This window comes from Crinia signifera, chromosome 5 (assembly GCF_055691185.1).
Source record: "Crinia signifera chromosome 5, ASM5569118v1, whole genome shotgun sequence".
NCBI classification, from domain to species: domain Eukaryota; kingdom Metazoa; phylum Chordata; class Amphibia; order Anura; family Myobatrachidae; genus Crinia; species Crinia signifera.
The window spans coordinates 211,787,684-211,812,480 of NC_139221.1; the positions used below are offsets into that span (position 1 = coordinate 211,787,684).

General features: G+C 46.2%; 1 protein-coding gene and 1 long non-coding RNA gene across 2 annotated transcripts; both read right to left on the bottom strand.

Annotated features, from left to right (window-relative positions):
• Nucleotides 1-8,406: 8,406 nt before the first annotated feature.
• Nucleotides 8,407-12,448, bottom strand: LOC146080832 (uncharacterized). The gene is made up of 2 exons (XR_014475002.1): nucleotides 9,051-12,448; nucleotides 8,407-8,689 (listed from the first exon to the last, which is right to left on the bottom strand). It is a non-coding gene; the product is annotated as an uncharacterized LOC146080832 (long non-coding RNA).
• A 2,876-nt stretch (nucleotides 12,449-15,324) lies between these two features.
• Nucleotides 15,325-22,283, bottom strand: MPLKIP (M-phase specific PLK1 interacting protein). The gene is made up of 2 exons (XM_083188509.1): nucleotides 21,822-22,283; nucleotides 15,325-16,283 (listed from the first exon to the last, which is right to left on the bottom strand). The coding sequence occupies exons 1-2, from the start codon at nucleotides 22,221-22,223 to the stop codon at nucleotides 16,080-16,082; spliced, it is 606 nt and encodes a 201-aa protein (XP_083044635.1). The 5' UTR covers nucleotides 22,224-22,283; the 3' UTR covers nucleotides 15,325-16,079.
• Between the last annotated feature and the right edge of the window lie 2,514 nt (nucleotides 22,284-24,797).

Here is a 24,797-nt window from a genome sequence, read left to right on the forward strand (position 1 = left end):
TATATGTGAGTGTGTTTTTCCTGGGGGGTCTGGCGGACTATACTCCTGTCCTCCCCCCTCCTTACAGCAACAGCCGCCAGCATTCCCCGGCTCCGTCAGCAACATGAACCCGCCCCCCTTCTGACTGAAACCCGACACGCAGATCTGTGTTTGGTGACGGGCGGTACCCGGCTCAGGGTGCAGTGGTAATATAATAACAGACCCTCGGAAAATGGCTGCCCCCATAATGCTGTATGGGGGCAGCCATTTTCCGAGTGTGTGTTATTATTGGTGCCGGAGCCGGGGACCGTCCGTCGCCCGACACTGATCAGCGTGTCTGGGGGGCGTTTTTTTTTTAGCTGCCGTAGCCGGGGACCACTGTGGCAGAAGGGAGGCATGTTGATAAAGATGATGTGCCGCAGCGCCCCAGATCAGCGTGTCGGGGGGCGGGGTTAGCCGGGAACCGGTATGGCAGAAGGGGGGCATGTTGATAAAGATGATGTGCCGCAGCGCCCCAGATCAGCGTGTCGGGGGGCGGGGACCGGTGTGGCAGAAAGGGGGCATGTTGTTAAAGATGATGTGCCGCAGCGCCCCAGATCAGCGTGTCGGGGGGCGGGGTTAGCCGAGGACCGGTGTGGCAGAAGGGGGGGCGTGGTAAGATCAGTGTGTTGGGGGGCGGGGTTAGCCGGGGACCGGTGTGGCAGAAGGGGGGGCCTGGTAATGTTGCTGCAAGTGTGAAATGTCCGGTGGGACGCCGCGCGTATATGAGGGGGGGGGGGCTGGGCGCGCGGTGTGTAGATGCCTTATGGGCGGGCAGGGGATGAGTGTGTTGGGGGAGGGGTTGTGGGTGGTGAGCAGGCGTGGATGGAGTTAGTGGGCAGGCATGGGGAGTGGTGTGCGAGGAGGGGTGTGTGCTTGTGGAGAACAGTAGAACGGAAGTGCCTTGCTTTTGCAGTGTGGCTGACGGTGGATGGGCCTGTCAATCACCCGTGAAACCCCGCCCACCGTTTGCCACACTGCTTGACTGACAGATCTGGCTAAATATGAGATGCCTGACCATCTTTCTCTGTATGTCCCCCAGCCTGCTCCTCCTTCACTGTATGTCCACCCTTCACTGTGTTCCCCACTCTGCACCCATTCACTCTGTCCCCCAGCCTGTCACCCCCTTCTCTGAATGTCCATCACTGCCTCCATTCACTGTATGTCCAAAAGCCTGACCCCTCCTTCACTGTATGTCCCTCAATCTACCCCCATTCATTGTACAACTCCCATTCACTGTATGTCCCAAAGCTTGACCCTCGTTCACTGTATGTCCCCAATCTGCCCCCATTCATTGTATGACTCACATTCACTGTATGTCCCCCACTCTGCCCCCATTGACTGTATGTCTCCCTTGCTGCACCGCCTCCCTACACACTTCTGTCACTGTGATTGCGGAGGAGGGTGATATACAATTGCAGCTGTGAAAGACGCCAAACATCTCACTGTGGCGGCCGGAACCTCCTCAGTGCTGCAGACAGCAAGGTAAAGGCACGCTCGCCGGGGCCCCACCTTTAGTGCTGTGTGTCCCGCATCTGATGCTCCACCCGCTTCTGGCTGGAGGCCGTGGGCCGCTTGAAATGACAGCACGGGCCGCAATTGGCCCCCAATTGCCTGTTCTAGAAGGTGCAAAATAAATAAGTAGAATCTGATTGGTTGTCCATTGCAACATCCCACTGGTAGTAGAACTCTCATATTAGTAAATAAACTCCGGAGTTTCTTGAAAAATGAGAAGCTCATACAGTATTGTTTAGTATAACAAATTCCTATGACTGAGCTATTCAGGGAAAAGAGAAATGCAGGCTCTAAACACTCTAAAAGCCCATTCATACTGCGCGACTGAGCTGAAATCAGATCAGTTTGCTCTTCTGAGCTACGCTCAGCTCGAATGCCTCCCAGCGTGTAAGGGTGTAGCAATGAGTGCTGACATTCACCCCTGGCATGTATACTCATCTGCTGGTATTACCAGTAGATGAGCAGTGAAAGTGTGGATTGTCTATGGCGTTCAGCTATGGAATGTCATTCTCCCTGGGGCAAAATATTATAACGGGCCAAAAAATGCTCAGTGTGTATGCACTGAGCATTTCTCAGCCCAGTGATTGTCCCCATCATCGTTATCTATCCACACCGAGATAAAACACCCAGTGTGTATGGGGTTATGGTATAAAACATAGGGGAGTATTCAATGTGCTTTTCTCCATGTGCAGCAAAAAGAGATTTTTGTAAGAACTTACCGTTCGAATCCCTTTCTCTGATATGGTCATGGTGACACAGCTCAACACTGGGATGTAGGAGGGTCCGAAGGAGCCAGGCACCTATCCTAAAGCTTTTAGAGGGTAGGCTCCTCCCCTACTGCATCCTGGACTCTTCAGTTCAATCTTTCAAAGCCACTGGAATACATTAACTCAGTACAAACGCCTGCACATATTATATGCACATTTTCTAACAATAACTTAACTTTTAACCATTTTAACATGAATCATGAAACTTCTGGCATACTTACTGAGCGTAAGGGAGGGATCGCTGTGTCACCAGGACCATATCAGAGAAAGGGATTCGAACGGTAAGTTCTTACAAAAATCCCTTTTTCTCTTTCAATGGTCCTGGTGACACAGCTCAACACTGGGACGTTCCAGAGCCGGTCCTTTGGGTGGGTACGCTCAGGTCTGCAGATCTCATCACTGCTCGCCCGAATGATGCGTCCTCCGACGCGAACTCATGGAATCTATAGAATTTTGCAAAGGTATGAACAGATGACCAAGTGGCAGCCCTGCAAACCTGCTCAGCTGTTGCCCCATGTCGAACCGCCCAAGAGGTGGCAACCGACCTGGTGGTATGCACATTTATTCTGGCCGGTACAGGCCTTCCCACTTTGGTGTATGCAAAAGCTATCACAGATCGCAACCACCTAGCAATAGTCTGCTTAGATGCAGGCCAACCAATTTTTTGTATGTCATACAATACCAACAATGTGTCTGTCTTTCTGACACTCTTTACTCTGTCCACATAGATGCGTAAAGCACGCACAACATCCAAACTCTTCAACTTGTCCCTTTTCTTAGAACCCTCTGGGGGTTGAAACACAGGTAGAATTATCTCCTGATTTAAATGGAAGGCAGAGACTACCTTCGGTAAAAACTGAGGCACCGTCCTCAGGACCGCCCTATCGTCATGAAAAATTAAGAAAGGAGATCTGCATGACAAAGCTCCTAACTCGGACACCCTTTTAGCTGATGCCACTGCCAACAAAAACACCAGCTTCCATGTGAGAAACTTAAGGTCCGCAGACCTCAAAGGTTCAAAGGGTGCCTTCTGAAGGCATTCCAAAACCAGTGACAAGTCCCAAGGCGCTACTGGTTGCTTGTATAAAGGTTTCAACCTAGATACCCCCTGTAAAAATGTCTGGATTTCCGGTAAAATGGCTATCCTCTTCTGGAAATAGATGGACAAGGCCGAGATCTGCACCTTCAATGACTGAAGGCTTAGGCCCGATGAGAAACCATCTTGTAAAAATTCCATCATCTTTGATAATTTAAAATGAGAGGTGTGTGACTTCCGTCTCTCACACCATCTAATGTAAGTTTTCCATACTCTGTAATAATTTGCCGAGGACACAGATTTCCTGGCTTTAATCATAGTATGCACCACTGCATCAGAAAAACCTTTTCTTTTCAAAATGGCGGTTTCAATAGCCAGGCCGTCAAAATTAATCGAGCTGAATCCAGGTGATTGAATGGACCTTGTCTTAGAAGGTCTGGCCTCAGAGGTAGACGCCATGAGTCCACAGACAACCTCTGAAGTCTCGAATACCAGGACCTCCTTGGCCAATCTGGGGCCACTAAGATCACCGGAACCTTCTGTCCTTGTATTTTCTTTAAAAGTCTCGCCAGCATTGGTACTGGTGGAAAGGCATAAAGAAGATTCCCCTCCCAGGGGATAGTCATGGCATCCACTGCCTCCGCTAGTGGATCCCTCGTTCTGGCATAGAACCTGGGTACTTGATGGTTGAACCTGGATGCCATCAGGTCCACATCCGGAGTTCCCCACCTCAAGGTGATCTGCTGAAACACCTGCGGGTGTAAGCTCCATTCCCCTTCCTTGAGCTCCTCCCTGCTCAGGAAATCGGCTTCTATTTTCTCCACTCCTGGTACGAATATAGCGGATACAGCTGGAACATTCTGTTCCGCCCATAGGAAGATTCTGGACACCTCCCACATGGCCAATTTGCTGCGTGTACCTCCCTGATGATTCAGATACGCCACAGCTGTGGCATTGTCGGTCTGAATCCTTAAAGGGAGGTTCAGTAACCTGTCTCCCGCCAAGGAAATCACTTTCCAGACAGCTCTCAGCTCCAAGATGTTGATCGGTAGAGCTGACTCCTCTGCAGTCCACAAGCCCTGAAGCCTGAGGTCCAAGACTACTGCCCCCCAGCCCCTGAGGCTGGCGTCGGTAGTAACCACTAGCCAGTTCCAGGCCTGCAATGACCGACCCCATTGAAGGGAGTCCACTTCTGTCCACCATTTCAAGGAGTCTCGAGTGTCCGAAGACAGCACTATCAGCTCCGACTTCATGGTCTGTGTGTTTCCTTAACAAGCCGTCAAAATGTTCCATTGGAACACCCGAGAGTGGAACCTGGCAAATTGCAGCGTCTCGAATGACGCCACCATTTTCCCCAGCAGTTTGAGGCACCTCCATACAGAAATGCACAGAGCGCTGAGAATCTCCTGTACTAAGGCGACCAGATCCCTGGCCTTTAACTCCGGGAGAAATACCCGATGAAGATGGGTATCCAGAATAACTCTTAAGAATTGGAGCCTCTGTGATGGTACCAACTGAGATTTCTGCAAGTTTAAAATCCAGCCGTGAGCCTGCAAAAAACTGATGGCTTCTGCCAAATGATTCTGAAGCATGGCTGCTGACTCTGCTTTGAACAGCAGGTCGTCCAAATAAGGTATCACTGTGATTCCCCTGAGCCTCAGCACAGCCGCCATCACTGACATTATCTTTGTAAATACCCTTGGCGCGGTGGCCAGACAAAAGGGCAACGCCTTGAACTGTAAGTGCAGGTCTCCTATTGCAAACCTCAACATTGCCTGATGCTCTGGGTGTATAGGCACATGCAGATATGCGTCCTGGACATCCATGGACGCCAAAAATTCTCCCTGGTCTAGGCTCAGGAGCACCGACCGTAGAGACTCCATTTTGAAGTGGTCTACCCATAAATGGACATTTAAAGACTTCAAATTTAGTATTGGTCTGAAAGACCCGTCTGGTTTGGGCACCAGAAACAGAGTGGAGTAAAAGCCTTTCTTCCACTCTGCCCTGGGAACCAGAGAAACCACCCCTTTCTCTCATAGGGAGTGAGCTGCTCTCACAAGAGCTGTACGCAACCACGCTTCCTTTGGCAAGGATGTGGGGATAAACCTTTTTGGAGGCAGACCTCTGAAAGGAATTTTGTAACCCTGGGCTATAATGTCTAACACCCAGGCATCCTGGTCTAGAGAAGCCCATGCGTCCCTGAAATGTGAGAGACGCCCCCCCACCTTTATCACTGTCGGGCAAATCCCCTGACAGTCATGCGGAGGGTTTTTCCTCTCCTTTGGTGGCAGGCTTCTTGTGAAAGGAGCCAAACTTGGACTTCGGGGTCTTGCCCCTAGAGGACTGAAACTTCCCCCTGAATGACTGTCCTCGAAAGGACGCACCACCTCTAGGGGAGGGCCGAAAGGACGGCCTAAAGGCAGAAAATCTGGATGCCTGCTTAGCCGTGGGAGCCGGCAGAAATGTACTTTTGCCGCCCGTGGCCTGCTTAATTATTTCCTCTAATTCTGACCCAAATAACAACTTTCCTTTGAAAGCTAACGTTTCTAGGGCCTTTTTGGACTCATTGTCCGCTTCCCAGGCCTTAAGCCAGAGCACTCTCCTGGCATTAATCGACACTGTGGACACTCTGGTTGCCATTTTAAGTGCTTCCTCCTCTGCTTCTACCACATACTCTGCAGCTGCCTTAAGTTTCTCCACCAGCAGCAATACACCAGAGTCAGCCTGCAGCATGGTGCATAATTCACCAGCCCACTCAATCATGGCCTTAGAGACCCAGGCTGAAGCAATAAGAGGGCGTAGGGTGAATCCCACCCCTTCAAAAATAGCCTTGAGGTTACCCTCCAGCTTTTTATCCACAGGATCTTTAAAAGCTGCACCGCCCTGTACTGGTAAAACAGTAGCCTTGGACAAACGTGCCACTGAAGCATCCACAACTGGCACCTTTTCCCAGAGCTCCGCATGAGACTCCGGCATGGGGTACAGACTAAGGAATCTCTTAGGCATTTGCAGCCTCTTATCAGGGGTTTTCCAAGCCCCTTCCAACAATTCCTGTAAACCTTCATCCGAAGGAAAGGTAACAGCCTCCTTACGCTGTCGCTTAAACACACCTTTAGCAGGAGTTTTATCCTGCACTGACAGTTTCAAAGCTACAATAAGATCCTCTACTCCTGCAGAAGAGATCTCTTCAAAATCATCACCCTGATCCCAGGGGATGTCAGTATATGCTCCCTCCTCCTCATCTACCAATGTAGGCATAGCATAAGACCTTTTAGGTGTCCCTGCAACATCCACATTAATCTTGTCTAGTATCTCACTAAACCTGTTGATCCCCCTAGCAGTATCCTGCATCACCTGAATAAAGGCAGGATCTGCCTGGGTAAGAGGCAAGGAGCCAGAGGACTGCTGAGATGATGGCATAGGTCTCTGGGATTCTACCAAGCCATCACTCTGTCTGTCCAGTAGCTGCACCAAAGAGTTCACTGACCTGCCTAGGGCAATGGCCCATGCGGGTTCAATCTGCTCTGCCCTCTGAGGTTCACTCCCATGGGTCTCACAGCAGCGCAAGTGTTACATAAGCCCCCCTTGGCCATTTGCTCAGGGACAAATTTGTGTGTGCATACATTACACGCGCTCAGTGCATTAAGGGCTCCCTCCCCCAAAACCACAGCATGTTGCTCAGACATGATGAAAAGTGATATATATATATATATATAAATATACAGTGCATACAATGTACCAGCGATTATACAGGTTTAATGCACTCAGTCACTTAGCTGTCTGTTGGTTTCAGATGCGGGGAAACGATGCCCAGGAAATCCAAACACTCTGCTAGGATCTGTAAGCCAGCTCAGCTCCGCTGCAAGCGTTCTGAAAGGCGCCAAACACAGAGTGAGGGAAGAGACCAAAGTCCCTGCTGCTGCGGGGTCCGTGACTTTTGGCGCCAACCACCCCCAGTCAGCCGCTCCCTAGGTAGGATTTCCTAGTTCCAGTATCTCCCCCTCGACTGGGGACCACTTGGAACATGCCTGTAACAACGCTGCTGTCCTCTCATATAGGAGCTCAGCGTGTAATCTCCGCATAAAATGGCCACCGCCATCACGGAGCGCCTGTCCCTCATGATCCTCACCTAAACGTGAAGCCGGTTTCAGGACACTCCGGAGCCCAGGCAGCTTCTAAACAAGAAGCTGTAAGCGCTGCACAGGGAGGCCAGACAGCGTCTCCCTTGTGCACAGTGAGCTGACAGGACGCGCTTCTGCCAGCTCCTGCTGCGCTAGCAGTGTGAGGATTCACTATGAGAATCCTCACACTGTGCCTACCTAGCTAGAGTATATTTAATAAAATAATAAAAAAACCCTAACTACTCTAATTCTTCAGCTGCTCCTGCAGCTCTTTAGAATAGCACCCACTTCAGTGGGCACCTAACACGAACTGAAGAGTCCAGGATGCAGTAGGGGAGGAGCCTACCCTCTAAAAGCTTTAGGATAGGTGCCTGGCTCCTTCGGACCCTCCTACATCCCAGTGTTGAGCTGTGTCACCAGGACCATTGAAAGAGAAATCCTGTTTAGGCATTGCTGCACATTCGCAGGGTTCCGGAGGCCTCCCTGTCACCCTATTCAATGCCGCAGGGGCTCGCTACCCCTGACAGCAAATTTTAACCCCTGCGGTGAATGCCGCTGAGGGACGGCGGCAGGCAGGGAGATGTAAGCCTCCCTGCCTGCCCCAGAATTTGTGGGGGAGGAGGGCTCCCGGGGACACAGTCAGCAGAAGCTCCCCCCCCCCCCCCCCCCGGGAGAGCTGGCAGGGGACAGGGGTAGGTCCCGATCGTAATAAGCCGGGACCAGTGTGAAGTCAATATATGAATATTTAATAAGCGGCTCCCGGTCCCCTGTGTGAAAAAAATAAATTAAATATATATTAATGAGCTTCAAGGACATGAATAAAAATAGCATGCCCCTTGACAGAAAAAAAAAAGATCACTTTCCAGTTTACCTTTGATAGCTTTTGGAATGCGACCTTCCTTTCAAGAGCACGCAGATATCTCAGAGCTTTAGAAATGACTGCAGACGGTCTCTTTCAAAACAGGTTTATTCACAGTATTTTCCTTAGCTTGTTGGTCATATACTTATACCATGAAACACAAATAATTCCTCCCCCTTATGGGAGGGAATATTACCAAATACATACATGTTCACATGCAACACTCCCCTAGTGTGGAGTTACAAAGTCTATAACTGGTTTGACGTAACTTTACTATGCCATCTCCGATGACATAGAAGAGTGTATTTCCCCATATGGGTGCCATGAGTAACCTTGAATTATCTACAAAAGCTGAAACTAAGAAGGAATATATCTTTTAACCCATTCAGCTTCCTGTACACAAGACAAGTATATATAATGCTAGTAATATGGGTCTTTATAATACTCTGTACTGACAATAATTATGCTATGGTATAAGTAATATAATGTTGAGTAAGATAAACTCTATCACCTTAAAAAGATGTATGCAAAACAATGAATCATGGCAAAAATCAGGGAGAAAGCAGTTCTCCATCCTAGCATTAAATACGCTCTCGGTGAAGCCCAGTGAAAACTCCATTGAAATACACCAACGAATTGCAGCGAGCATGAAACGGAGAACTGGCCGGCATTCTCTGTTCGCTTTCGGTGAACATTGAATAGGGTGAATCAGATTTTCAGTGAAAAAGATTCACCGCAGAGAGTGAAAACAGCCCGATTCGACGGAAAAACCGGTGAATCTGGAGCATTGAATACTGGCCATAGACTGACTCATGATAGACAGTCATATGGTCGACCATCAATTGTCGGACAGGGTCAAAAGGTCAACATGAGGTTTTTATGTTGTCTATGTTGACAAATGTCGACATGGACACTGTCTAAGTGTACCGTGTCCATTCCCCATGCTTCAGGCTCCGTTATTCCATTATTACTATCAATTACCTATTCTCCCTCCACGCCCCAGTGGATGGTAGGGCATGAAATACCGCATGTCGGCTGAAAATTTAGTACAAAAATGCATGTCTATCCTTAGACCCTGTCAACCTATTGTGTTGACCTTTTGAACCTGTCAACTATTAGTGGTCGACCTTATGACGGTCTATCATGAGTCAGTCTATGATCAGTCCGGATACCGTGTATGAACCTTAAGCCACAAAAATATTAATGGTCAAAATAATTTTGATAAACTCTTCCAATTTGAAGTAGAAGAGAAATTCGATGGACAAATTTGACCAAAAGTGTGGATCTATCCACTTCATTAGCTATGTTCATCACTTATACTAACACACTGTGGTCAGTCCAAATAGGTAATTGAGCCTGCTTGAATTCAGGATGATCCTACCCTCTCCCAGCTCCCACAGCACTTTTGGTTACAGCTTACTGCACATGTACATTATTCTGTACACTACAGTGTAAATTCAGCCAACAGTATTCAGTTCATGGCACTGTCGTGGTGTAGGTTAGCAAAGACCACAATGCATATTCCTTCCCGTGAGTCAGTGTATGTGTTTATGTGTCTCCCCTGCACCCACGGCAACCATGAGGGTGTTACATATGGCAGTACTTTACCATGTCCAGGAACCGCAGCATGCCAGCTGTGAAATGCTTCCTTGTCAGGATCACTGCACCGTGGCAGCGCCTGCAAAACAGGTAGAAATGAGCAGTTGACAGGAACCACACCCTAGTAGAGCACTTCCCTGCAACCAAAGAACATCGGTCCCTCCCCCTATCACAGGGCTGGGCAACACCCTCCAGATGTTGATAAACTACACATCCCAGCATGCCTTGCATCAGTTTCAGCATGGCCACATAGCAAAACTAATGCAAAGCATCCTGGGATGTGTAGTTCTTCAACATCTGGAGGGCCGGTGTTGCCCAGCCCTGCCCTATAATCATTACTTTGCTCATGGTGGTGGAACATCAGAAACTACCTGGGCTGGCTGAGCAGACATAGAAGTGATTCAGAGACTGTTGTCTGGATGTGAGGTAACTTGCCAGGTACAGCTATAGTTTGTACAGAGATCTCAGCCCATGTCTGCATTTCTCTAACCCCTCCCTACCGCTTAGCTTCTCACTGCAAGTGATGGGTACTGGGTCAGATGTAGCCAATCTTATCCATCCCCATGAATGGTACAACTAATATGCCCAGGTCTATGATGCACATGCGTATGCCATAGACTTCTATGGCGTGAAATCAGACTAGGATTAGTTGCAGCGCTGTGCTCACTGGAGCTTGCCGCTATGCATAGGCCTGTGTGTATGCATGGGGGCATTGATCAGGCCAGCTTCATCTTTAGCAGCAGTGCTATGAGAAATCAGTCAAAATCTTGTCCAAGACCAAAACAGTTCATGTTTTCCAGGTTACCTTACAGAATCACAAGTGAAATAAAAAGTAATGAATCCTGCTATGCATCTGTTATTATAGTGTTTTGTACGGGTTTCCTCCAAGTGTTCCAATATCCAAACAACAGATACATTTTCATGTGTAGATTCTAACCTCCAATCAGGTAGGAACTAATGTGTTTGGTTAAGTATTCTCTGTCCAGTGAGGTGTAATATCATTAGTATTCTAAAGGAGCCCATACACGGTCCATTTAACGGATCCGTTTGGGACTTAATTAGTACACATCGGATCAGATCCCTAGTGCATGCAGTGTGCATGCACTGCAATCCGATCCATACCTACTACAAAAAGTATGGCAGCACATACTTTTTGTACCGTACTATGTGATGCGCGGGAGCACGCATCGCATAGTACAGAACGGAGCCATACACAACGGACCGTGTATGGGCTCCTTAAGGATAATTGTCTGTGCAACTGACAAAGAACACAAATAATTAGTTCCCGTATGCACATAGCCAGGATCTGGCTAAAATCTTACCTGTACCAACACTTTATTCACAGCGGTCATCTATTTTTAAAGCTAGTAGAATACAGCTGGTTCTTCCATGCAGATGCTTGAGTCAGAAATTCCACACTATACACATTACCTGTTCTCTGACACTATACATTTCTTTTAGAGAAGATGCTAATTTTCAGTTTGTGTTTCTTGCCTCACAATAAGGTTCATATTCCGAATTACAAACATTTTAATAATAAATACCGTTAACGTACATTTTATTTACTAAATCTTTCACAGTGCAGAAGTGAATCCTGGTACAGGTACATACTAGACACCATTTTATACAAATTTGCCACTAGCAACCATTCGTTGTGACAAATTCTTAAAAACACTCACACCCTTATTCAGATCTGATTGCACTACAAATTTGTTTGGAAAATGGGCAAAACCATGTGCACTGCAGGTGTGGCAGATGTAACATGTGCAGAGAGAGTTAGATTTGGGTGGGGTGTGTTGAAACTGCAATCTTGCAGTGTAAAAATAATGCAGCCAGTATTTACCCTTCACAGAAACAGAACACACAAATCTAACAGATTTAACATGCCGTAGGACATGTTACATCTGCCTCACCTGCAGTGCACATGGTTTTGCCCATTTTCCAAACAAAATTTGTACTACAATCAGATCTGAATAAATGCCTCAGTGTGTACACACTATGGCACTAGTGATGTCCTCTTGTCTGTACATGCAGCTCAATCTGAGGATCCCGCCAACAATGGCATACTACTGGATGTGGCCACTGACTATATTTTTTGCAGTGTGCATGCATTATATTGTTTGTCCGTATTGTTTTCATGTTGTCTAGTCTGTACCCAGATTTACATTACGTATAAACCCTAGTAAAACATGTACTTACATAGCAGCAAGGGAGATCATTATTTGCCAAGGTCAGATCTGCAGTAATCAGTATAATAACTTCATATAAAATTCCTTGTATAAAGCCTTTACAGAGTTCAGATGGCTTTTTATTTTATTAACTGTAATCCATTGCACTAGACCAAAATTAGCCATCACTCTGACGGTATAACCTAAAGCGATACTTGTTTCCTAGCAGGGTGCCCAGATTTCCTACGTACGCTAACATAGTGAAATCACATCGCATGGCTTTTTGTGAGATGTGATCTCATTAGTTAATATGGTAAAACACCACCACTCTCCATGACACCCCGAAGCGTGGCAAGCGACGGAACGCGTCCTCCGACCTTTTCATACCCCCACTATCCACGTCGGAGTGGAGTTGTTTTTATTTAATGTGGAAAGCGCAGCGAGGCACCGAGCCCGATCCGTGGCGAGCCCCGCGAGGGGATGCAGAATACATGTAAAGTAATCCGCGTACCCGTGCTACGCTTCGCTCGCCACGTTTCGGGATCGCCACACTATATAAAATCAACTCCACACCGACGTGGGTAGAGTGGGGTTTGAAAAGGTCGTAGGACGCGTTCAGCCGCCGCTCGCCACGCTTCGGGGGTGACGTGGAGAGTGGTGGTGTTTTACCATATGAACTACTGAGATCACATCTCACACCACATTACATCGCATCGCAAGGCACAAAAAGCCATTCGATGCGCGATGCGATTTCACTTCGCAGAATACCCCTCTAAGCAAATAGCTTATTAGGCGCCCTGCTGGGAAATAAGTACCCCTAAAGCTAGTAAGTAATTATGCCTTATACACAATAGTAGTATTGCAATGCAATGAAATGAGCACAAAAGGTATTGAGATAAATATTAAAAGGAATAGGCATATTGTAATCTAAAATTAATCATTCTTTAGGTTCTCTCACCATGAAAGCAGACTGGCTTGTCAAATGACATTACTTACTGTGATACTCAGCAGCCTCGGTGACACTCAAGTTAGCTGGAAAAAATATATATCCCAGAGAATGTGCTATCTATTTTCATCAGAGAAAGTGATTTTTTCCCCCTTGATACATATGTAGACAGATATCACAAATACGTTATGTTTGAATGTTCTGTTCTCCCACTTCTATGAAAAGGGGAGCTTGTCTATTTCAGATCCTTGCCATGGGACTGTTTTGGAATGATCTCATGGGACTTTTTTGTTCCTGTAATTTTTACATTTCTCTTGAGTGTTTCTTATGGGCACCTCTTAGCGCTGTGGTGGAATTGTATCTTTTGGTATGTCATGCTTTGAATGTTTGGCACATCTGCAGTCACAGAGGACAAAATACATCAAAAGGAAGCAATTCATTAGACTGACCAAATAAATTGACCTCTAGTGTTCTAAGCCCAAAAGCTAAGAAATGTTGGCAACACTGAATGGTGGAACAATGATTAGCACTGAATCATGGGTCAACTCTCCATGGGTAGAGTTCATGTTTGCAACGGTTTCCCCAAATGCTGCAAACCACATATTGATAGGTCCATTTTTGGCAGCAGTGAATTAACCTAGTATGTATGTGGTAGGGCAGTGGTCTCCAAACTTTTTTGAATCATGGTGCCGTAGAGTATCAGAATTTATTTCACAGCAGCCCTAGGCTTAAAAGGTTCTTATTGAGAAAATCAGAAGACAAAATGTTAAGTAAATTGTGCTTCTATGTCATCCTTAGGTTCAGTTATGTGGTGAGGGACAAGTTTTGGTTTCAATAGCCCACACAGTTTACGACTAGCACTGGTTTGGCTTATTATATTGGCCATAAATATGTTAAATTGGTCATAGACTACCAAACCCCTGTAAGTGACCCAAGGCACCCTGGGGTGCTACGGCACACAGTTTGAGAACCATCATTCTAGGGAATATAGTCCAAGTATTAATGGGCATTGACTCACATGAGTGACTAAATATTCTCTGTACAGTGCAGAATAGGATGGTGCTATATAGACAACATTGTTTAAAACAAATATTCCGTTTATACCGAGTGAAACTACATGAAATAGAACCTGGGTGCAATTGTATTTATATGAATAGCTTACTGGTGCCCAGTAATGACTGCATTGTTCCTTTGGGCTCCCATTAGGTAAAGTAACCATTAAAAAATAAAATTCCTCCCTTAGTCTTATGTTTGAGAACAATAAATGAATAGAAGCTAGCAAGTTTTATACAGTACCAAACTGAATGTAAATAATACTCCTTTCACTTTGTACAAATAACCAGAGTTGGACCCGGGTTGGTGACGTGTCGACCCGGGGACAAATTGCGGTGTGAACACACCACACCGAATAACCCGCATCAACTAAATTGGTATTCCGATCCGGGTTATAAGAAGGGTTAAACCTGGGACTCCTCCTGTATAATGGGCAACCTGGGTTTAATCTGAAAGCGCCGGACTGGGATCCAACCCGCTTTGCAATGTGAAAGGGGTACAACACAGTTCTTATTATGAATTATCACTATATATTTCTAAAATGGATGTCCACATTTGCTTAATTTTTTATTACAGTAATCCCCTAGCTAGAGGAACGACAAAAAAAGCATGGTGGCTACATTAGCAAACATAGATCATGGATCCTGTTGGCCCATGTTGTTAAATGTGTAGAGTAGAGCTAAGGGCTAGAATAGATGGAGGCTGGAAGTATTACAACCGATCTATCTTTCTGCACTAGTTGCTTCTAGAACATCTTTGTTTCCCTCAATAGCGAATGGTAAATCTGGAAGCAGACTGCAGGATACATAGGTGCAGTCCGGCATATAGACCACCCTGTGCTAGTTAGGTACCCTGGTATGCACTACAGGTGATCTTTATGAAACATCTGCTCGTGCAAGCCGCTGCCTCTCAGTGGGTTAACTTCACATTTAAAAATGGGCACAATTCTTAAATTCAGCTTGGTAAATATACCACTTTCAATGGATCTAAGCTGACCGAAGTTCATTCTACAGTGATTTTACTACATTGTTTTTATTTATTGATGTATAGGAACAGGACTATAAAAGCACAAGACATCACAGTCTTGTATAGAACGGTCTACTTAAGCAGTTGGTACAGAACACTATACATATTACCCTTTTTGTTGAATAGATATCTCTGGCATTGGAGTTTTAATTTAATGATTCCTTATTAGGGGTTATTTTCTCTTTCATGAATGACGTCTAGTATTGGAAAAAGAAACATTTTTCAATCTTTTTATAAATGAATAGGCCAAATAACAAATTAAACAAAGTTTCTATACACATCTCAAAGTACACAATTTAAACCTTGTTTCATAACAGAATACCTGCTATGTACATAAACTGTTTTAATAGCTTGCAAACTTGGCTTCTGCTATGTTCTACAATACTACTTTGTACATATTCGAAGATACCGGTTTCAGTAAAGCAATCCGTTAAAAATAGATCAACCTTACTCTTTAAAAATAAAGATAACAAAAAAAAAAAAACAACATCAGGCCACAAATATGCTGACAGCAACAGACCTAGAATAAAACAAAGTATCTGAATATGCCATCCAAATTATATTACTTGTAGAATTAACAATTAATTTACAAACCTATATTGTATTACAATTACTTAAAAATAAATCCAATTTAATGGAGGAACTTGTAAAAACTAGGCTTTCAACATAAGCCTATGTGATGCAAAGTGGCAACAAGTCTTGAAATTTGAAACTTGTGTAAAAGTCACAAAACATACGCTGGTGAATACAGAACAACTTGTTCTTCATTGCTGGTGCACTTTCTGATTCTGTCTATAACGGCTCTAGACTTGTAGAACATGTAACATTGTTATCTTGAATAATTAAAAAAAATAAATCTGATAAAATAATTTTTTTTTTCCAACTTAAAAAAGAAAAAGAAAAGAAAGGATCTGACTTGCGTCCTTGACCAACTCGTGTGTTTTAGTGTACCCAGGAGTTTATTTTAGGGATTAGCTAAAATACCGCCCTTTTTTACCAGTATATGTTGTTTGCTCATTGCTGTTGTGCTGGTCTAGGTCTGACTGGGATAAGGGCCTTAGGTTAGCCCAGGGGTCCTCAAGCATTGAAGGTCTGTAATAGTTTTCCACATCATTAGACACTCTGTTCTCTCTGCCATGTGCTGCACCATATGGTGTAGACGTCCTGGGTGAACCCTTTGAAAGAAAATCATCAGGTAAACAAGCATTCAATACACGTCCTCCAATCTTAGAAAGTAACTACATATACTTGCAGCATTTATAACAGGTGAGAATAAACTCCATAACAAACAGATTACAATTGCTAACCATTTTGTGATGAGAGCTTGCTTTTTTTTTTCTTTTAAGAAAAATAAACATACTGCTTCCATTTTCAAAAGGTCAAAAAGCTTTTTGAATCACGGCACCCCGGAGTATCAGAATATTGTCATGGCACCCCTAGGGCAAATGTTTCGCAATGATAAAATCACAATACATTTTAAATCAAGTAAATTGTGTTTAAAACTCATCCTTCGTGTCAGTGATGTGGTAACAGACAGGATTCACTTCTATTTGTCCACAACCTGCCTATTACATTGGTCATAAATAATCTGAATTGGTCATGGACCACTAATCCAAGGCACCCCTGCAAGTCCCCCAAGGAACCCCAGGGTTCCATGGCACCTGGTTTGGGAACCACTGCATTAAACTATCTATTGAGGATCTTGTTCAAATCTCAGCACATGTTAATCTACAGAAGTTTTCTCAAAATCTATCCATATGTATGGTTTACAAGGACCTATACACACTTTGATTTTTTTGGCGGGTGTGTATGCACAGCAATGGTGGTGGTAAATCGATGGGCTGAAAATTGTTCAGTGCATACACACAGAGCAGATAAACGGCGTCCGGCGATGATGAGGGAGCGCGCATCAGTGCCCCATATACACCGGGCAGCTTTTGAGCTTAAAGCAGCTCAAGTGGCAAAACTGATCTGCTTTCAGCTCAAACTTTGCCCAGTGTGTATGGGCCTAGATCAGGCTTGTCCAAACTATGGCCCTCCAGCTGTTGTGAAACTACAAGACCCATCATGCCTTGCCACAATTTTGCTATTAGGAAATGCTAAAACTGTGGCAGGGCATGCTGGGATGTGTAGTTTCACAACAGCTGGAGGGCCACAGTTTGGACATGCCTGAGAGAGAGAGAGAGAGAGAGAGAGAGAGAGAGAGAGAGAGAGAGAGAGAGAGAGAGAGAGAGAGAGAGAGAGAGAGAGAGAGAGAGAGAGAGAGAGAGAGAGAGAGAGAGAGAGAGAATATATATATATATATATATATATATATATATATATATATATATATATATATATATATATATATATATATATATATATATAGATATATAGATATATGTACATTATAAAGAAAAGTCAATTCCATAATACCTCACTTAAACACTATTGCTAGAACAGAGCTAGGCAATCTCTGGCACTCCAGTTGCTTTGGATCTACACTCCCCAATATGCCATTAGAACATTTTGCAATGTTTGTTGGAGTGCTACAGGTTGCCTACCTTTTTGCTAGAACTACAGATTTGGCTACAGTATTAAGCAGCTCATTGTATGTCCATCACAAGCACCAAATTGGATGAAAGTGCTGTACGCCGATCAGTCTATGTCAGGGCTGGGCAACACCGGCCCTCCAGATGTTGATGAACTACACATCCCAGCATGCCTTGCATCAGTTTCAGCATGGCCACATAGCAAAACTAATGCAAAGCATCCTGGGATGTGTAGTTCACTAACATCTGGAGGGCCGTTGTTGCCAAGCCCTGGTCTGGTCTATGTGGTATACTGTATAGGGATGGTAATGAAACACATCATGGATATTAGCTATTACTACAAAAAGAAAAATGTCCAGAACATAGGTGGCATGTAATAAACCCCTTTCAGACTAGCAGAAATATCCCTGGTTAATTCAACTGAATGTGCAGCAACCAGGTATTTAGCTCAGTCTGAAAGGGTCCTACAAAACAACTCGGGTCAAGCATTTCAACCAGAGTAGCTGCCAGGGTTGAACCTGGGAACTACCCATGTCGCTGTGTAGCATGAACAGGTAATCTGGGTGAATGCGAGAAGTAGCTAATCCTGTCTAAAGGGGTCCTTGCAACACTTGCGCATATCTGTTCGCCACCTAAGGAACAGAAATATTGCCAGCGGCAGTGCTTGTCCCCAAATGGCAGAAAAACTGAATTGCTGCTGTCGGGTGCCATCTAACTGCTGGCACTTGAAAGACAACGGACTTACCCCAATACACTTATGGGAGATGTCGCACACAACCTCCGTTGAGCTCCCTGGCAGCAGGATTGCATATGATACATCGTATTTGGTCCTTTTGCATATAAAAGGTTTGCCGGATCCGATAAATGATGATGTCAGCACTTGACATCTTCGGCTAAAATCCGACTGCAGGCGCACACAAGCAATTTGACAATTTTCACCAGATTCCTCTGAATAGGGCCCAAATCACACTAGTGTATGGTCACCTTTAAGTAGGATTGCAAATACAATGCTATCTGGGGGGAACCTTACCGCCCAGGATCACATTGTACTATGCGATCCTATCGCTGGGATATATCTCCTTGCAAACACATGGACATGGCTCTGAAAGGAGCCCGTTCCTGTGATCAGCTTTGCTGGATGGTGATGGGGTCTGCACATTAGTGGTCAGCACTGACCCTTCGCTGACTGCGCTGCCACACCAGCAGTGCTGTCTGTAGCCCATAGGCTACCACCATACCAGAATGGCAGTAGCCCAGGGATTTTTTGCGATGATGCCTGGTATTGATGCATAGGGCAGAATTGCACCCCAGAATCGTACTGCCCAAGATTGCATTGCTATCGGTGGGATATATCTCCCTGCAGATGCATGGACAGAGCTCCAAAAGGAGACCGTCCCAGCGATCTGCTCCACTGGGTGCCGAGGGTCTGCACAGTCGGTGCTTTTTGTAGCCCATAGGCTACCAACATCCCAGAATGGCGGTAGCACGGGGACCCAATGCAATGCAGCAGATATTGATACGGGGCAGCATCGCTTTCCCATATAAACCTATGGGAATGTTGGCTGCCAGAGGAGCAGGAGGGATCGTTGCAGGGATCAGAGACTCCTGCTGCTGTCCTTTCTGATACATTCGGGGGGATACTTAACATTAGCGTCTAACCCCCGCAAGACATCAAATTAGCTGAAAATATTATATGATAAATGGGCACCTTAATATTAGTAGTTGTGGCTTACATTCTATTGTGTGATGCATCAAAAGCAAGCTTTTAATCATATTTAGGCAGACCTGGTGTTCATTCTAGCACCCTGCACCTTTCAAAACCTGTGCAGTTCCTTTTTCCTGCCTGGGGCGTCACTGTCTGCTGTGTTGTCTCTATCACATTGTGGCCTGTATCAGACCAGGTGTTTTTCATTAACCCTTTGCACACCAATCCCAAGTGAGAATTAACAGGTTTGTATCGCTAACCAATAAAAAATTATTGATTTTTTTTGTTGTTTTATGCCATTTACCTAATTTTTTGTATTTCAAATTAAATTGAACATTAAACATTTTTTTTAACTTTGTCAGAAAAAAACATGGATATTCTCTACTTGTGAAAAATGAAGTTCTAGAACTTTCATTACTCTACAAGTAAAATTCTTTGCAGAATTGACTTCAAAGTGTAGCACATGGGGCCTTATTTTGGTTCATTCTTTCTGACAAAATCCTTCTTAGATGGACAAAACCATGTGCACTTCAGGGGGGGCAGATGTAACATGTGCAGAGAGAATTAGATTTGGGTGAGTAATTTTGTTTCTGTGCAGGGAAAATACTGACTGCTTTATTTTTCACTGCAATATAGATCTCACTTTGAAGTAAAACCCCACCCAAATCTAATTCTCTCTGCATAAGTAACACCTGCCCCACCTGCAGTGCACATGGTTTTGCCCATCTAAGCAGAATTTTTTCAGAAAGAATAAACCAAAATAAAGCCCATGGATGGGTAAACAGGTACAACAACATACCGCACAAAATCAAAGACGCGTATTACTTTACATGTATTCCGCGTCCCCTTGTGGGGCTCGCCACACTATCTAAAATCAACTCCACGCCGACATGGATAGTGGGGGTATGAAAAGGTCGGAGGACGCTTACCGCTGCCAGTCGCCACACTTCGGGTTTCCGTTGATACTGGGGGTGGCGTGAGGGTGCTTTCAACATTGTAAGCACCCATTACGGTGCTTATACAATTAATAATCTTTATAGGGGGGCCATTTAACATTAAAAAATCCCATTAGGGTGCTTATACAATTTAAAATCGTATACCATTGCATCGCATTCTAAGGCTTATGGTATACAATGCGATGGGCGCCGTGCTAGGAAACAAGTACCGTATATTCTCCCTGTGTTTACTCCGGTTTCCTCCCACAATATAAAAATATACTGGTAGGTCAATTGGCTTTCAACAAAAATTAACACGCATGTCTGTGTGTGCGCGTACATGTGGTAGGGAATATAGATTGTAAGCTCCAATGGGGCAGGGACTGATGTGAATGTGCAACTATACTCTGTAAAGCGCTGCGGAATATGTATGCTCTATATAAGAAACTGTTAATAAATAAATAATAGAGACTCTTGTGTCGCACCATATTACAGACAAGTGATTTATGAAAAAGAAACACCTTCTTCCCAAGAGATACAGCATGAGCCTAAATCTGGGGTAGCCAACTCCAGTCCCCGAGAGCTACCAACAATTAGTGTGTACACATTGTGAGATTCCTTTGCTATTCTATTTAAGATTTGAGAGCTATAGAATCTTTGCTAACTCTGTACTATCTACATTCGATTTGCACTATAATCATTGCTGCCCTCTCTATCTGGGTTTCGATTTGTGCTGTCACGGGAGCGCGCATCGGGATCACAAGGTAAAAAACCTGTGCGATCTGCTTATGATCTGCATGCGATTTTGACTATATAGTCAAAATCTCATGCTGGATTGTACCGTGTATACACAGCATTAAGGTGTGTACACACTTGTACAATTTAGACTATATATACAATTTAGACTGTATAGTGCAGATCTGCACTATATAGTCTATGCACCCAAGACTTTCTGGCTGAGATACGGGAGCGCGCATCGGGATCGCAAGGGTTAAAACCCATGCAATCCAGATGAGATTTTGACTATATAGTCAAAATCTCATGCACATTGTACAAGTGTGTACACACCGTAATGGTGTGGACACACTTGTACAGTTTTCCAGATCTCACAGAATCACAAGTGATCTTTCAAAATGTGTAAGTAATGAGTGCACCTGTGCAGCAGCTAGGTTGTCTGGAAAATGTGAACTGTTGGTCGCTCTCGAGGACTGGAGTTGGCTACCACTGGCCTAAATCTTGCATTTAGTGGGACAATGAGAGATAGTGTCTCTATGTTGTACCCTATATGCTGTATGGTTAAGCACGTTAAACACCACCAATGTATGTGGTAGTATTTGCTACGTGGCTGTAACCTGAACTGAGAAAATCTACGTTCACAGAAACACACATCACTGTGTAATTATTATTCTGCAAATATTACAGCTACGTACGTTAATATATGTGCGGGCTCACATATCAGCCACACTGACCCGGGGAGCAGTACGGGGTTGGTTAGTATGGGGTGAGGCGCAGAATGCCTCCTGCCTCCCTCCCTATTACCTGGTAGTGCATGGGCGGCCTGGGAGACCGGTGGCCCCGGTGCTGGTGCTGCTGGTGGTAGTGCTGAGGGTTTCCTCCTCCAGGCGACTTCTCGTACGGGGACGTGTTATAGCGAGGGCTGCCTCTCCGGGGCGGGGTGTGACCCGGGGACTGGCCGCCGTACCTACATCCAAAGGGCATATGAGAGGGCGAGGACTGGCCGTGGCCGCTGCCGCCAGGCCTAGGAGGCCTCTGCCCGTAGCACGGTGTGTGCGGGCTCCCGTAGCCCCAGCCCGGCAGCGGCGGAGGAAGCATGGGGCCGCCGGGGAATTGGACCGGCGGGGGGCTGCGGAACGCCCCTGGGCTCCCTTCGCCGCCACAGGGCTTTGAGGGGCTCGGGGAGCGGAAATTCTGTCTGTACATCGTTAAAAACACTCGTCCCGACCCACGGCGACGGCGGCTCAGCTGCTGGGTAACTGCGCTGCGTACCTAGATGGCGGAAGTTCCGTTCTGTGCAACGCGGGCATGTCCGGTTTGATAACACGCACCATGCACAGAGGTTCCTAGCTGCAGGAGCCTCCCAGTGAGTGCATCACACTGATATATACAATACACATGACGCTGCTTGTGTGCAGGAACTCACATATCTTAACCACCCAGGGGTCCAGGACATGTTTTCTGCTATTCAGATCAGATACTCAGTTCACCTTCCCTGTTGGTGCAGAGGCTAATGCTAAAAGCTTTATTAGTTGGAATTGATTTATTTTGGTATGTACAATGTAAAAAATTGGTTTATCTATTTTCCAATGTTCTCCCCAGGTTCAATTTCACAAGCACCCAGGCACTATCCTGTTTCTGAAGGCCAGTCAGAATTAATGCTATGTTCAGTACTGCCATTGATGCTTGTCATTGGCATGGTAAAAAAAAAGCACTGCTAGTTTGCTGGGAAGAAAAAGCACCACTGCCTCTCTCCGAGTCCATACCTCCCAACTTCTTGGCTGCTGGAATAGGGACACTCGTGCGGCGAAGCCCGGAAAGGGGGCGGGCCTATGCAAATGAGGACGCGGCTTATGCATACGCGACCCCATTTTCGGCCACCGCTGTGTGCATGCGCACAGCGTCTATTCAATCAGCTTGGGGGGGCTCCCAACTGCAACCCCCCTGCAGCGGGACAATGCCGGCCGCGGGTGGGACAGCGGGACAGGACCCGAAAATCGGGACTGTCCCGCTGAAATCGTGACACTTGGGAGGTATTCCCTAATAGCAAACCTGTGGCAAGGCATGTTGGGACTTGTAGTTTTACAGCTGGAGGGCCATAGGGATTGATTCTGGTTCACTTGCAAAAGCAAATTCTCTCTCTAATGGACAAAACCATGTGCACTGCAGGGGGGCAGATGTAACATGTGCAGAGAGAGTTAGATTTGGGTGTTATTTTCTGTTCAGGGTAAATACTGGCTGTCGGCCTTTTGGCTAAGATCAAGTGTAGTATCTGTTCTTATCAGTGGGTATGGACTGGCCTCTGGCAGAGAATAGAGAAAGGCTGGACTGAGTAGCTGCTCTGATGGTCGGAGGGTGTGGGACCCCTCTTTTTTGCCTGGGAGTGGAGAAAAGTCTGGCTGAGTACCTTCACCTCTGCCTTTGGTAGGAGGTGTTGTTTCTGTAAATCCACTGGTAAGAGGGGGGGAGAAACACTGGGCCTAGTAGTTTGACTCTCTTGACGGGGTTCGTAGCCCCCGAAGGATGAGACAGCGAAAGGCTCAGTCTAGTATCCATTCCCAAGGAGCGGAGAAAGGCTGGGACTGAGTAGACAGCTCCTGTTGCAGAGGTTCGTAGCCTCTGATGGGGAGACCGCGAAAGGCCCAGCTTAGTACCTTAACCTTGGGATCGGAGAAACACTGAGACTGAGTAGATTGCTCTTCCGAGGGGGGGTGCAGCCCCTAAGGGAGTCTTTCGAAAAGCCCAGTGGAGTACCCATTCCCATGCCAGGGGCTGGAAAGTGCCTGCTGTTGAGATGGAGAAACACTTGGTCGGACGCTGACTGGCTGGCTGCTTGGAGTCCGAGGCTGCACTGTGCCCCCGGGGAAACTCTGGGGTGCCGAACATGCACGGGTGATCCCAAAATCACCCTGCACTAGTAAGCACTAGCACTGCACACTTCCCTCTAGGTTAGCGCTGCACGTCCTTACCGTGTCCTTTTGGATGGGGTAGGACAATTTTTCACACCCCCCACCCAGGCCTTCTGGCTGGGGTCCTCTTTATTATTTATTTCTCTTCTTCTCCACGTTCGTGCACTTTTTCACGTTTTCTGTTTTCTGTAGTGTGTCACGTTTTTTTTGGGTTGTGTGGTCGTCCCTTACGGGCCTTCCATTTCCCCAACGTGCCAAAGCTCTCGCCTTTTGGGGAGAGCTGCGGTCCCCCGGAGGACGACCCCGAGTCGCAAGGCGGAGGGAAGTCCACTGCGGGTCTGTCCAAACCTTAGGGTTCGGAGGACCCACCGTCCTAACCCTTCCAGGGGTTGAGGAATGAGGGTCTCTCTAAGCTTCGGCGAAGAGGACCCACCGTTCCCTATTTTCCCCTATTCGGCCTTATGGTTGAGAGGGGTTAGGGGAAAAACAGGGCCCGTCTCCTTCGGGAGATAAGCCCACTTCGAATGCAGGGCCCCCTTTGCACGTGTTTAGGCACAGCACTGGTGGTAAGGAGCACACCTCGGGCTCCTGAGTTTTTTCAAACTCATCTGTTCTTATCAGTGGGTATGGACTGGCCTCTGGCAGAGAATAGAGAAAGGCTGGACTGAGTAGCTGCTCTGATGGGCGGAGGGTGTGGGACCCCTCTTTTTTGCCTGGGAGTGGTGAAAAGTCTGGTACCTTCACCTCTTTGGTAGGAGGTGTTGTTTCCGTAAATCCACTGGTAAGAGGGGGGGAAGAAACACTGGGCCTAGTAGTTTGACTCTCTTGACGGGGTTCGTAGCGCCTGAAGGATGAGACAGCGAAAGGCTCA